The sequence below is a fragment of the Zootermopsis nevadensis genome, unplaced genomic scaffold (genome assembly GCF_977971745.1).
Source record: "Zootermopsis nevadensis isolate Lab colony 2312 unplaced genomic scaffold, Znev_1.0 Znev_ptg000028l, whole genome shotgun sequence".
In the NCBI taxonomy this organism is placed as follows: Eukaryota; Metazoa; Arthropoda; class Insecta; order Blattodea; family Termopsidae; genus Zootermopsis; species Zootermopsis nevadensis.
The window spans coordinates 3,354,754-3,370,082 of NW_028259160.1; the positions used below are offsets into that span (position 1 = coordinate 3,354,754).

The following is a 15,329-nucleotide window of genomic DNA, read 5'->3' on the forward strand; positions in this document are numbered from 1 at the left end:
ACGCATTACAGAAATACAGCCTGTTGTCTGCTACCTGTATCAGCCAGCCACATTGCAGAAATATGCACCTTATTATGTGTATTTTAAGTTATAACATGTAATGCAGCTCACAAATCTAGTTAAAAATTTCAGCGCATTTGTCTCTTTTATATGTCCTTACCCTTTGTCCTGTTAACTTTATAATATTTTGTTGTTCTGGGTTGTAATGACCTGTGGACTTGCAGGGCAATACTTAAGTTCCTCCAAAATGTTACTATCTTCCTACAAGCCCACAAAGTGTTACAACCCAGAAGACCAACATCAACATCTTTACTGCTGTTAGAAACTCAATCAAATTTTACACAGAGATAAATTTTTGTTTTTTAAGGTGCCTATGTGTCAAATCCACTGTCCACCAGAGAAGCATTAAACAGAGTTTTCACATACATCCTACTATCCCTCCCTTACAATTAAATTTGTTTTTGTGAACTTAACAGTTGTGTTGCTGCTGGTCACTCACCTGGTAACCAATAACTTTGCTTCTACTGGGTACTGGCTCCCACCACACCTCAACACTCTGATCAGATGTAGCAACAGCCTGGACACTCATAGGGGCACGCACAATGTCACGCTCTGTATGCACTGTAATCTTTTCACTATAAGGTCCCGCACCTTGGCTTGTGTGAGCCCTCACACGGAAAACATAGTCTGTATTCTCCTCCAGATTTGTGAATACTGCCTGAATTATATAACATTGAAATAAAGATAAACTATAAAAACATGGCAATAACAAAATTACAAGAGATTCTATTAAATAGAAAACTTTTATGATAACTACTTTCCTTCTGGCAAGACTAGCAGAAATGTAAACTATTTCAGTGCACAATTCCCACTAGTACAAATTCTGATTATGTTAAATTCACTAAATGTCATATTTGTAAATGTTAACAAATAAAACAATGTTCATATAGAATACGTAGGTATGCTTATCATGCATCTCTATACAGAATTTTGTATGTCTAGCTCCAGCAGCTAATTAATTACCACCCTGAAACCAACACTCAAATATAGGATTTGCCTAGTCATCATGTTATTTTACATTCTACAAATGAAAAATATAATAAAAGTTACATATTTTTCAGTGATGTATTACCACACCAAGTTTCAAGATCCTATACTAAATGGCACTAGTGTTACTCCCAACTGATAAGTTTGCACAAGTGCAAAATATTACTAATGGTAGGAAATTGAAACATACAACTCTGATGTGTCCTCTAGTGACATGATGTTCAACCAAAGATTGCTGTCTTCTGGGTTGTTGCGCCATGTAGGCTGGTAGATTTCCACCAACGGCGCAACAACCCAGAAGACAGCAATCTTCAGACTCACCGCTGTGAAAACCTCAAATCATACATGTTCATCCAAGTTTCACAGAAATCCCACAAATGGTTCAAAAGTTAGTAGGGAGGGACAGACACATGATGATACGATAAACCTGTCTTTTCTTACAAGAAAAGTAAACTAAAAATCTATATCCTTTTGCTATTCTGATATTTCCTTCTGCTGCCAAATCCAGAATGGCTCTGTTGATCATCTATGTGAATAGTGGAGGTCATCTGCTTGTGGGTAAAATCACTGAAGCATGTAGATGTACAAGGATGGGCTGAAAAGCAATGCCTCTGCATAATTCTTGCTGATTTTATGGAATGAGGGACAACCATTAATTCTGAACATTTTATTGAATCCTTCAATAAGTTAGCAAAAATATTCAAAAGAGTTTGGAATAAAAACCACGCAGTCCTTCAACATGACAACACTAGACCTCACATCAGTGCTCGAATACAAGAAGCAACTGAACATCTGGGTTTTTTCCTCTTGCCTCATCCCCCAGGCAACTTGGATTTGGCACTGAGTGATTTTCATATTTTCCCTAGGCTTAATAAATATCTATTGGACCATTCTGTATATGTTATTGTTTCATTGTAAAATTTCTTCCCATTCATGTTTCATTTAAGAGGAGGCATTACTTTTCAGTCCACCCTCATACCTCATTGCTAAGTTAAAATCTAAAAGTTACAGTAGCAGAAATATTTGTCTCTAAAGCACTACAGATGGCAGCCTAATAGGTTGCTGTGTTGTTTTTTAACCATATGCAAGATATCCACTTCCTAACACTCCTCACTTCTGCCCTGAAGATGGGGGCAGTATACTGCTACAAAATTCTGGCATACAGCCAAAATTCATGGGACAGCCATCCAAAAGACCACCATCTTTTTCACATTTCTTTGAAAATCCCAAATTGCACAGTTTAGAGCACTGTTTATAAAAATGTGTAAGTGGAAATATTTATAGACAAGGTAAAAGGAATCTAAAATACATAATTGAAAATATGCAAAATATTGGTTAACACAGTAGTAAAATACAGTAGGGAGACACACATATATGTAGCTGAATTAATATAACAATAAAAATAAAAATGGGGAAAAACAAAGAATAACAAAAGAAATCGTGAAACACAACTTAACTTTGGCAATAAAGGTTGAAAGGAATTATTACATACAGAAGTCATGGCAGACCACACAGACAGAGGTGGAAGAGCTTAACCTCAGAATTATATACCTTTTGGATGAAAAGTAAGAGGGGAAGAAAAAAAAAACTATGAAGAGGGTTTTGAGGTCAACACAAGCTTTAAGTTGCCTAATCTGTAAAAACAAGAAGCAGCAGATACTACATAGGACTGCACAGACCCCACACATTAGACTGCTATACCTTGGTTTGGGTGGTATTTCTGTCTGTGACGGTTGTATGATCCACCTTCTTATGGAATTCAATGTCATAGTGCGTGATCTGCCCATTCCGATGTTCCCTGAGAGGAATGTCCCATGTAACACACACAACATCAGGTGTCTGAAAGTGGTGCGAGATGTTGGTGGGAGGCCCACTTGGGGGACCTTCAGGTGTCAACAGGTACTTAATACTTTCCTGACCAAATCCAATATGATTCTGCCCTGCAACCCGGAACTCGTACTCCACTCCTCGCTCTGCAATGCAAACAGGCAAATAAACATTACAACTTATATAAAGATTGTTAAATGTAGGATATTTCAGTAAAAAATGTGACTGGGTATGGGCCAAACAATCAGGGTTAAACTCCTTAAATAACAAGGATTTCTCACTTCACTGCCACATCCAGACTGAATCTGGAGTCTCTCCTAACCAGTATGTGCTGAGGCATATTGCTCAAGGAATAAAGCAGCTAAGTGTAAAATTGACCACTGACCTCTATCTTATTCTGATGTTAATAATGTGTGAATCTTTACCTCCATGCCCTTATTGTGTGCAACTCACACACAGAACTTTTAATTTTTATGTATTGTTAATATTTTGAAAACTTGATTATTTCTTAATACTGTATCAGTTACTGAGGCTGTCACATCATATGAGATATAAAGTTAACTAGGAATGATGATCATGAGGTACAGGGAGGCAAGTGGTCACAGCCTCTTATATACTCTTTTAATTAAGATATTATCTTATCATTTGTCTACTGGAAATGAGGGAAAATATGCAGAATCTCAGTCCAGACAGATGATATGGATTTCAGTTTGGTACTTAGGTAACCAGAGAATGCAACTTGCATGTTTTACTGCTACATCAACCCATTCTGTGTTAGTACTATTGAGGCAGTCAGTCAAATCAGGAGATTACAATGTTCTGCACAGATAGCTCAGATGAGGATACTAAGAAATGTACACACAAATTTAGCATAAAAAATTGGAGAGATTCCTTCTTGGAAGATTTATGAAATGGAATGGTAACATTAAAATACAAAATGATATTTTCCTGACTTTTTATGAGAACTTCCCTCTGCACATCAAATTTCAATCAGATGGGTCAAATGGTTTTTAAGTTGTAATGTGAATTGGTGGAGATGTAGACAAAAGTTGCCCATTAGTCATTCAATTTATGCATCTTGTGCAAAGAACACGTAAACTATACAATATTTTAAAATTATTATTCAATGTCTAGCAAATGAAACAGAAGTATGTTTGCTAGATGCATGCAGAAGAATGGAACAGTACCAGAGCAATGTCCTTGCATCTGTCACTAAAGATCAAGCACATTGAGTTACAAAAAATTTCTGATTCTTAGACTTTTGATGTACAAATAACAATTCCGCTTACCAAGATCATTTATTTTATGGGAATGGACCATGGCTCCTTTGAACATCTGTTCTTTCAAAGGTTGATCTTTAACCCCATAGCGAAGTCTGTATCCTAAGAGTTCTCCATATGTCTGAGTTGGTCGTCCCCATTCCAGTTCTATACTGACTGTTGGTTCTCGTTCCAGCACTCTGCAGTAATATCAGTTCACATTTAATACATATGGAATAAAAAGGAAAGGGGAAACACTAAAGAAAAAAGTATCTCTACCTGCACTTGGATTTTAACTTATCATATTGGATCCTGGTGTGCGGGATAAGTTTTTTATAAATAATTCTTAACTAATTTACATACTTGAGTAAATAAATGACTCAAGTTCAGAAGAAACATTTAGTACCATTTACATTATTTACATCATTAATAAAAAGAATAGGAATACAAATACAACGTCACCGCAACTTACCCCAAAGACGACAGGTTACAAATGTGTTAAGAAAAGTACAGAGTAAGTACAATCCACACTTTGAGGCCAAGAAGTATGAACTCAGCAGACAGTAAGACAGACCCACTTGGATAAAATCAAATACAACTGAATGCCACAGCAAAGAGAAAAACTATCAATCGAGTGCTGAGGAGTGAATGTGGCAATACAGAGTCAATAGTTACACATTTAAAACCATCATTTAGTCTGCATAGTTAAAATAAAAATGTAGTTCTTCAAAACACGAAAACAACTAGACAAAACAGTTATCAGTTTTACACTTACTTCAGGTTCACAGTTGGCCTGTTTGGTACGCCTCCTGGTGTCTTAACAGTAACTGGTGGGCTGCGGTCACCATCACCTTTCCTGGTGAGTGCTGCAACTTGAACCGAGTACTTGGTGTCTGGCTGCAATCCAGTTACATTCAGTTCTTGAGCACTTCCATCCAGAACATCAAATCTCATTGGATCATTAAGAAGACCTTGTCCCTGCAGATATAAACCAATGTGTTACTTATGAACTAACAACACTCCTACCTGCTATTTATGCAAATAAACATTTAAATTTATACAAATTCATTATTTCCTCATTATCTTCATTACTGCATTATTACCTAATTGCACAAAAGCCTCTTAAACTGAATTCTTATAGTATCAAGACTGACTAAACTCATTTTGATTAGAATCATCCTTTGTATTTTGCATGCTGTTCATATTATAATCAATGGCTGTCAAGACATCATTAACTAGTAAACTTCATGAGCTACAGTACTTCTTGAGAAGATGACTGTCACTCAGCTGGTCAAGAAATTCCTTACCTCTTAGAAACCCCAAAGACTCTGCTACTGTATTCTATCCTGAGCCACATGAATCCACTCCACATCCGCACACCCCATGTAAGTTACATTTTAATATTATATTTATATCTATGCCCAGATATAAACATAATCAGTCTATACATTACACAAACAATGTTTGAAAAGCCAGGATTCAAAACCAAATTTTCAACTGCAAGCAAGAACAAAGCAGAAACACAGGACATGACTTTTGACATTTACTACAAACCTCTTCCTTTGTTTCCTGAACATGTATGTGATAACCACGGATGATGCCATTACGATCTTTTTCCAGTGGAGGTCGCCACTGAACACGGATTGCAGTCGAGTTGATAAAAGTTGCTCGTACATCCTGAGGGTCACCTGGGACTGCAATCAACCACCAAAAATGCTCACATATCCACACAGTAAAGAGAAAAATTCAAGAATTAAAAAAATAATTTCCACACATTCACACACTCATTCTTTGCTATCTTACATGTGCATCAAAAGTGATGAAGGAATATACTTCTGAACAAAAATGTAATTTATTTTAGACTTTATTATATTTAAATTAGCATATATTTGTACTTAATTTTGGAAATTACATGTTATATTTAATTTAACTGTTTGTAACAACTTCAGTAATTCACATCCTTCCCTTATTACAATAAATGTTAAAATCTATCTTTCCTTTAGAAAGATGCTCTCTGTCTGTCACACACCATTCTTTAAACACAAAATAACTCAAAAGCACAACAAAAATATCACCTGCTCTTCTGATCTTTTACAATACCTTTGTTCCACTCCTTGCTTGATGGGAATGCCCAATGAGAAACATTCATCACTACAAGAAACATAAAAGAGCCCTATAATTGCTTCAGCTGCTTTACCAAGAGATTCTTTAATTTAAATTTATTACAGTATTTCATGATCAAATTTAAAATGTGCATAAATATTGAAACATCAAAATGACTTTTCTACATATTTCAATATATAATTACTTTTGTGAACATTTGAATACCAACACATTTACAACAAACCCTTCAAATGCTTAAACTTGTGAAGAAAGAAGATGAAGAACATACCTTGTCATAATGAGATGGCAAGACTACGATTACATTTGTGAACACAACTGAATATGAGAAGAAAGTGCGAGTTACATAAAAAAAAAAAGATAGAAAAAGAAAACAAAAAATTCATACCTGAAAATGCCAGTATCACAAAATACTCTACCAAAAATTCTACGACAGAAACAGTATGTTAACCTTAAATAGTTTCTAAAAGCTCTACAGCACACAAAATATTGAATATAAGTTCCACACAATGAAGAAGTGTTAGTGGCATACTCACTGAGCTTGGTAGTGCGATCGGTAGAGCGACCGGCTGTAGCAACAGATAGTCACGGGAAAAAGTGGGAAAAAAATTGTAATGTAAGTGAGAAAAGTATTTGTTCTTCTTTTCTACATAGCAAAAAATGATCTGCTTTGGCAGTCAATTTTTTTTGTGTGAAAATGTTTTTCCCCTCTCTTGTCACCGGCAAAACATTTAATTGTGGCTGTGATGGTAAAAGTTGTTGCTGCTGTTGTTTTGTCTGCTACAAAAAGAGACATCAGGTGTGTGGCAGTTTTGTATCCCTCTTTGTTCAGAGGAAAATTTCCTTTTATAAAAAAAGTAAAAACATATTCTTTCTAAAGGTTGTGGCTAGCATGCGCAAGTTATATACCGTACAAACAGAGCTACAATAGTAGGAATTCAAAACAATAAATGGAACTGAGTAAGAGAAGAGGATTAAAATACCTTCATATAAATAAGAAACAAAAGTAAATGAACAAGGAAGGACCAAATACATAAACTAAAATGGTAATAACTGCACAAAAGAAATTTTGGAATAGACTACAAATAACAACAGGAAATTTAGTTATACGTGAGAGAATAGAGGACATGAATTTAACAAAATAATAATTAACTTAAAATGGAAGTAAAGAAAAAAGTCTATAAGCAAGTTACTTATCATTTCCCACACGCACACACACCCATACGCATATTTACAAAAACATTTCACACCTGTTATAAAAATACTAGAAAAACACACACACACATCAGTTTGATGAACACACTAGTAAATCCAACTTCAAGGGAAGCCTGACCCAATAAAATGGTTCTGGAATGCAAAAACTTAAGGATTCCATTACATTTACAAAATTAAAAGGTAAATCCTACTGTTCAACATAAAATTAAAGCAATCCTGTAATCCTGTACTAATGTATTAGAACACTAAATATTCCTGTCTTAGTAGTATAAAGTAGAGAAATTGCAAAATAAATTACTCTGTTGGGAAAGTACTATAATTTCACACAAAATATTCTAATATATCCAGATTATTGCTTACATATATCATGACTGCCTCCTTCCACATCCTTACCTGCTCATCATTCATAATCAGCTTCCCATCTCATTTGATGGTATAAACAGTACTGTTAAAACAACAGATAACCTAAAAGTCAAACATGGAAGTGTGCAGAAAGCATGAAACTTAAAATATCTTTATATTGTGGGTAATTTCTAGCAGACACATAGTGTAACTTGAAAAGGTTTTCATTAACATTATCACATTTCCATTAATATATTCCTGTTTAAATGGAATTCCTTGATTCAGAATCACTTTCAGTATTTCTGGTAGCAAGGCTACTCAAGACTGAAGAGAAATATTTCTGATTCTACACTGATTAATTTCTGTCATAATCTGTTTTAATAACCAAGAGACAACATTTGTAATACACAAGAATGTTTGAGTGTGCAAATCTGTGTATCCATTACACATTTCAACCTAACAACGTACCATAATAATGGTATGACATGTGAATAATTCAATTGTAATATTCTAAGAATTTATAATAAGAAAACTAAGCACATCACTTTCACTAATATCAAGAATGCTACTTTGTCATTTTTCCCTTTGTGTGCCGCACAAAATCACACTCTGCATGAATTTCATATCGATGATATATCAGTACATTTTTGTGCAAAAGGTGAAATGCAAAGTTCTTTTAAGTTACCTCTTACGTAAACATCAGGAATTATGACTTAAACATTGTGTTTCCCAAACATTACACAATTTTTTTAGTTATGCGGTGTATATACTAACAAAATTCCCAAAGTTCATATATGACATCATCATGAACATGCTGCAAAGAAACAATCCTTAAACTGCTGGCTATATATACTAATATCACTTTTAGTTTGGCTAATTAACATGAAAAGGACAAGCTTTATCTGCCACTGAGCTCCTCAGTTGCAAACTTGTAAAACAAATGCTCTGGTGATAGCTACTACAGATCTTAACAAGGTTCAAAGTAAATGCATAGCTACAGAATGACTAATAGTCATAACGCAATTCCACAACACCACAAAAAATCAGCTGTGGTCTTCTGGGCTGTGATGATGTGCAGTTTTATATACAGTTACCATCATTTCATCTCCATATTCAGAGCAGAGAACAAAAGGTAATATATTCTTCCAATATGGTGGTAACCATCTACAAAACTAAATAGCTTCACAACCCACAATCCACATTTTCACTGCAATAAAAATATCAAATACTATACTGTCTACACTGATAATGTAGAAATGAAAGAACTATTTGGATAAGGAGGCAGTCACCTCTTCACATACTCCCAAAAGCTGTTAGCCATAGCCCCTCAAACTTACAGATACCTAAAACATCTTCACAAGTCTGTAATTATGTTCTTTCAAAGGAATTATTTTATCAATATTTCATGGAACGATTTCAATGTTATATAGAGTATTAACATAGCCTTACTGTATTTCATAAATTAAATGAATAATTAACAATAATTACAGGCAAGAAAATGTGAAAATAAAGTGACAACTGAAAATTTGCCATTTTAGCCGCTACTCTTTTATTTAAGCAGTTTAACCTTTCCCATGCTGAGATTTGAAGAGAAAATACATTTCTACAGCACTATATGATCACCAGTTAAATGTCACAAACAGATGTAACTGTTAAGAGATAACAGAGAGATTCTTCCTCTGACTGTGTTAAAAGCCAAATAAATGCAGACCAGTGTTTCTCTAACACAAACTATCTCAGGAACAACAGCATAGAAAGTGTTAGCAACACATTACACTTTCCGTAAGTGATAAAACAGGAATTTAAACATACAGGTCACTAGAGTCTGCCAAAACATTCAGTCAGTGGCAGACGTCATCGTAATGCCAGAATGGCTCAGCCATTCCCTTGAAGGCGGAACATCAAGTGTGAACATCTGACATGCACAAGAGTAGTAGTAACAAGTGAGAGAGAGAGATAAAGATACTCCTTCCAATCTGTGATGGCGTCTGAGGTTGAAAGCACGCCAACTGAACATGTCCCGAGCGTGTATTGGTATTCAAATGTGATCCATGTGCAAGTTAACAGAGTAGTAGTAGTAGTAGTAGTAGTAATAGTAGTGGTAGCGGTAGTAACAGTAGTAGTAGTACAAATAACCTGACACAGCAAAATAACACATAAGCCTATTTTGGTGCTTTATAAATATAAAGTGTGTAGTCATTATCTACAACACATCTACATACAATGGTGCAACAGAGGGCACATACAGTCTATTTTGGAAGTAATCACTTCTTCAATTAGGATGTGTAATTTTGGACCGTGGTCTTCTGGGTTATGACAGCACAAGTCTTGTAGGTGGTTACCAACTTCTATTCTGAAGATGGAGGTCACATGTACCTCTGAAATTTTGGCAAGAATCTAAAATATTACACAGTGTGATAATCCAAAGACCACAATTCAAATTTTAACTGCAGTGAAAGCCTTAAATTTTATGCATAATTTGTAATTTCTATTAATTAATCACCTACAATAAAGAACCAAAATAAAATGTGTCATATGACTTTCAAAAGAGACTGTATTGTAGTGTTTTCTTTTTGTGTATGAGCTCACAGTAAACAGTTATAAGTATTTATGCATATTTCTGGACTGTCTAAAACATTACTAACAATACTCATATATTGCAATGCAAAGTGAAATGTGTTCAGTATAAGCATTAGTAATTGCAATCATAACTTTGTCTTCTTTATGGCCTTAAGGCTTTTACAGTCAGTGTTAAACATACAGTATTGGCTTCCGAGCTTGAACAATATTGCTTGTATCTGTTTTGGTGAATAATGCCAATGCCAACATCAATGTGAACGTTTGCAATTTACACAACAGATAACCACCAAACACAACTCCAAAGTAGATTTTTCATTGGCTAGATTCTTAGTCAGAACTATAGACAATCAAACATCAGCAACCATCTTCCCAGATATCTATACACTGACTTAAAATCTGATATATTTAACACGCTTATGGCAACTGCAACATTCACCAATGTATGATCTGAAGCTTTCACAGCGACTGAGTTTAATGAATTATTCTTGGACTACCAGTCATGTAAGGTGGTTTAATGGAGGAAATGTTTGTATTTTCTATATTAAACTACCTTTACATGGCTGGTAGCCCAAGAAGAATTCATTATTCACCAAAATATTGGAAGCAGATCAACAAGCTATGTGGGATCCTTAAAGCCAATCTGAAACATTCTCTTCACCATGCAGCAATACTGCATTTCATCATACATTATCACCCCATCTAATTTTCTGAAAATTAAAGATCAATGTTGCATTAAAAATTAATGCTGTTAGTTGTTTTGAATGTCTGTAGAATATGACCTACTCTGAAGAAAAAATGTAAGTCTGAAAATGGCATGCTCAAGAAAATATCTAAATCTAAGAGAAATTCAGTATGTGGGGAATTTAGGATATTACATAACAAGGATTTTTTTGATTTATTGCATTTCACCTAGAACTGTTGAAACTGATTGACCAAGGCGGTTTTAAGGACTTTACATATCAATCAGATGCAACAGGAGAGATATACAAACTTCAGATGGGAAGCCTCTTGGAAAGCATAAACTTACAAGACCATAAAGAAGAAAGGAGAATCTTAAGACAGATCTTACAGATATATATTGTGAGGCTGGAAAGTGAATAGAACTACTGAAGGATCATGTTCAACAGTTAACTTTGGTATTAGCACTGTTGAACTTTTGGATTCTACCACCACAAAGACAGTAAATAATTAAAGCATTTTTGATACAATTTTAACAGAAGTAACAGTTTGCTCATGACAGTTCCTCAAAAGCACAGGCTATTCACTACCATGTGGGGTTATTACAGTGAAAGACGAAATGACGATCTGAAAGGAACTGAAGAAAACAATAAAACTCAATGTAAGATTTGAGATTTTCACAGCGGTGAGTATGAAGATTTCTGTCTTCTGGGTTGTTGCGCTGTGTAGTCTGGATGATGTTAACCTAGCCCCACATGCCCTATTGGCATATTCATCGCCCCGATGACGGAGGCAGTATGACCTCTGAAACGTTGGTAAACATTGTCCAGACTACACAGCGCAACAAGCCAGAAATCTTCAACAAAACTCAAATTAGACATGAAAATGATAATGGCAAGAGTTCTAAGAAATAATTTACAGTAGCAATAGAATCAGCAGTAGAAAGAGGTATAGAGATAATACGAAAACTAGAACAGAAATAAACAAATTTGGAAAAGTAGCAGAAGTTTGAAAGTCAAGAGCTTTACAAGCAGCTGAATGGTAAAAGGAGTATTAACAGAAGAAACACTGGAGTTCATATCAGTTTGGTCAAACAAGATGTTAAAAAGAGAAAAAAGTTGGTAACTGGTGAAGAAATAATAAGGTTTCTTTCCTGACAGTACACAACAGTTATGCAATACATAATTTTGTACTTATAAAACACAAAAATCTCATAAAACTTACCCAGAGCTACATTAATTTATTATGAATATTCTGTGCTCTAACACCACACTTAACTAAAAGAAAAAGAGATTAAGATTAATAAAGAAATGGTGATGATGTGAATGACATACTTTTATGGATACCTGATGAAAGAAAAAATATTTAAAGGAAAAGGAAAGACTGAAAAGTTTTTAATGAATCAGAAATATGAGGGACGACCAGTAGTACATGCTCTATTCTACCACTAAAATTGGAAGAATATAAAATAAATGTTAGAACACACTACTGGTGTCTTCCTTTGAGGTTCGCTAGTTACAAGTACGTACACTTTCCTTGTTTCCCTCATGTATGCTACATGTCCCTCCCACTTCACCCCTCTTAACTTAATTTTCCTAATAATTTTAGGTGAAGGTACATATTATAAAGGCTTTTACCATAATCTTCATTCCTTGTTATTTAATTTATTTTACACCTAAAAATTCTCCTCAACACATATTCTTCCCTCAGAATGACAGATTAATCTCATATTCTTTTTCAATTGCCATGGTCATGCTAAAGAGTCTATCCTGGTCCAAGGCCTAGTTAATTTGTTTGTAACAATGCTTCTTTTATGGTGAAAGATTGTTAGCCTTACGCCCAACCCCTAAGCAGGAGGACCACCCCTCAACCACTGTCCACAACTGCTTATTCAATATATTCACAGCTAACCTCCCAAACGACATATATCTACTTAAAATCTTTTAATAGTTCCCACAAAATACTTTCTCAAAACAGAATCCATGAAGATAAAGTAACAGACAGTTCACAGTGTGACAATATCTACACTGGCTCCCTATTTTCCAAGTTAGAAACTTTACTTACATGTTTCAAAATGGTGCTGATTATAAAACACAGGATTTGAGGACTGCATATAATTTAAAGTTATGCCACCTGCAGGGTGTTTCAGGAAGATTCATACAGTGCTCAATTTTATACTGTTGTCAACATGTCAAAGCCACTAGTCTTACATCAATATCTTAAGTTATACCCTGTCAATGGACTCACTACTTCATTGTTCCCTTTTCACAACCCCATGATTGTAGCTCATATGTGTAGAAAGTGTGACTGTAAGAATGTCTTCCAGTCTCACATTTGCTGGTAATATAATTTAAAAGATGCTGAAGCATGATACAGAACATATCAGTTTATACCATTCTGTAAAATGGTAGTATTAAAGAAAACAGAGATTCTTATTGTATTAATAGAAACAATAAACAAGTTTATACACATTACACATTATTATTAATGTTGTATCCATTCTTTAATTATAGTGACCTCACAACAATGAATAAGTGTATTGTAAGATTTGAGGTTTTCACAGCGGTGAGTCTGAAGATTTCTGTCTTCTGGGTTGTTGCGCTGTGCAGTCTGGTCGATGCTAACCAACGTTTCAGAGGTCATACTGCCTCCGTCATCAGGGTCCTGATGATGGAGGCAGTATGACCTCTGAAACGTTGGTAAACATCGACCAGACTACACAGCGAAACAATCCAGAAGACAGAAATCTTCAATAAGTGTATTATTTAACTGTGAAATTATATGTAAAAAGGATACTGATTCCATGATGCATCAGCAAACTGTATACACATGTTTGGGATCTGTTACTCTAGTTCAGTACCTGCACAAGATCTTCCTTACCTTCACATAGTACATTCAAAAATCAGAACCTAATATTCTGCCACTGTTTCAGTTGTACAATATTACATGCATTATTTGAGCCATCTGGGGTTCAAACACCAGCTAAATGTAATACAAGTCTAAAAAGTAAACTGGACTATCAATTAGGAACATGAATTATGGCATTATCTAAAGAAAAGAATGAGAACACTTAATTTTATGTTAAAAACCAAATTCTCTTACTCATGAAATTCAACCAACTGCATGTGAACATGACAAGAAAAGGTCATTAAATTCTACTTAACACAAATAAAATTACAAGTGAATCCAGTTTAAGGGCATCAAGTTGAGTCACAATGGGGCAGTGTGTAAAAAATGTTAACATTCCAGGTATAGGGACCTTAATCATAAGAACTAGCAGTATAAATGGGAAAACAAAATATGCAGAAGCAAAATATCAAGGTCCCACTTAAAGTGGCTGATGCAAAATAACACTGACTTGTATGTAGAGAAGACAAAGTTTAAAGATGGTAAATACTAATGCTCAGGGTTTACCACGCACACGCCCACGCACATACAGACATAACATCAAGACATAACACAAATCACAAGTGCAGAATTAACCACAGTAAAATAAAGTGCCAGCAGTTGAGTGCCTAAGTGTGAATTAACACAGTGCTCTGCCTAAGTGAAGACCTCAGAAACAGGAACTGGAATGGAAGTGGCAAGTGGTTAGGTTGGCAGGGTTGTTGTGACAGGAACAGAAATAACTGAGCATGCAAGAGAAAGTGAGTCTAAATTTACAAGTGGTGCAGTTATTAATAATAAAATAAAAAATAAAATCCAAATTGGTAATTAAATAAATGAAATTATTAATAAAGGTGCTGTGTGTAAAAATTTTCTTTCCAAAAACATTCAAGAGATTATACGAATGTGTGCTGGTGATAAGCAAATCCAAGTCATGGCATATGTGAGAGTGAGTGGTCATCGCTTGCTTGCTTGCTAGACATTTACAAAAAAACAACAATTATTGGGGGGTCAGTAAGTTAAAGATATCTCATCTTGAAACCAAGTGAGATGGGGCATGGTTTCAAACAGGACTGACAATATATAGAAATAGAACAAGCCATAGAAACTGACGGTTCAAAACCTCTCCCCATCATCGGCCGCTGGAAATGCTTTCGAGAGGGGAGAAAAACAGAAACACAAATTAGCAGATTAATAATAAATATTTTTTCCACCTCCTTCTTCAACAATAGACAAAAAATATAGTTATTCATTTATAATCATACACTCACACACACAAAAAATATTAACAGCAATTCAAAAATATTCATTTGCATATGTTGACAAAAAGATTACTTTTTAATACCCAAAAATATATTCAGTTCAATAATCAAA

At 34.8% G+C, this 15,329-nt stretch overlaps 1 protein-coding gene across 6 annotated transcripts in view; it reads right to left on the bottom strand.

The window, feature by feature from the left end:
- Positions 1–15,329, bottom strand: part of Lar (tyrosine-protein phosphatase Lar) — a 355,632-nt gene that overhangs the window by 15,573 nt on the left and 324,730 nt on the right. For 3 of the 6 annotated variants that reach the window (XM_087357458.1, XM_087357455.1, XM_087357456.1), the window contains 6 exons: positions 6,791–6,823; positions 5,688–5,827; positions 4,909–5,111; positions 4,164–4,333; positions 2,749–3,020; positions 500–718 (listed from right to left, as the gene is read on the bottom strand). In XM_087357458.1, the coding sequence (XP_087213584.1) occupies positions 500–718; positions 2,749–3,020; positions 4,164–4,333; positions 4,909–5,111; positions 5,688–5,827; positions 6,791–6,823 (1,037 nt within the window). The remainder of the gene's footprint in view (positions 1–499; positions 719–2,748; positions 3,021–4,163; positions 4,334–4,908; positions 5,112–5,687; positions 5,828–6,790; positions 6,824–15,329) is intronic. The other 3 variants (XM_087357460.1, XM_087357459.1, XM_087357457.1) reach the window with 1 other exon arrangement.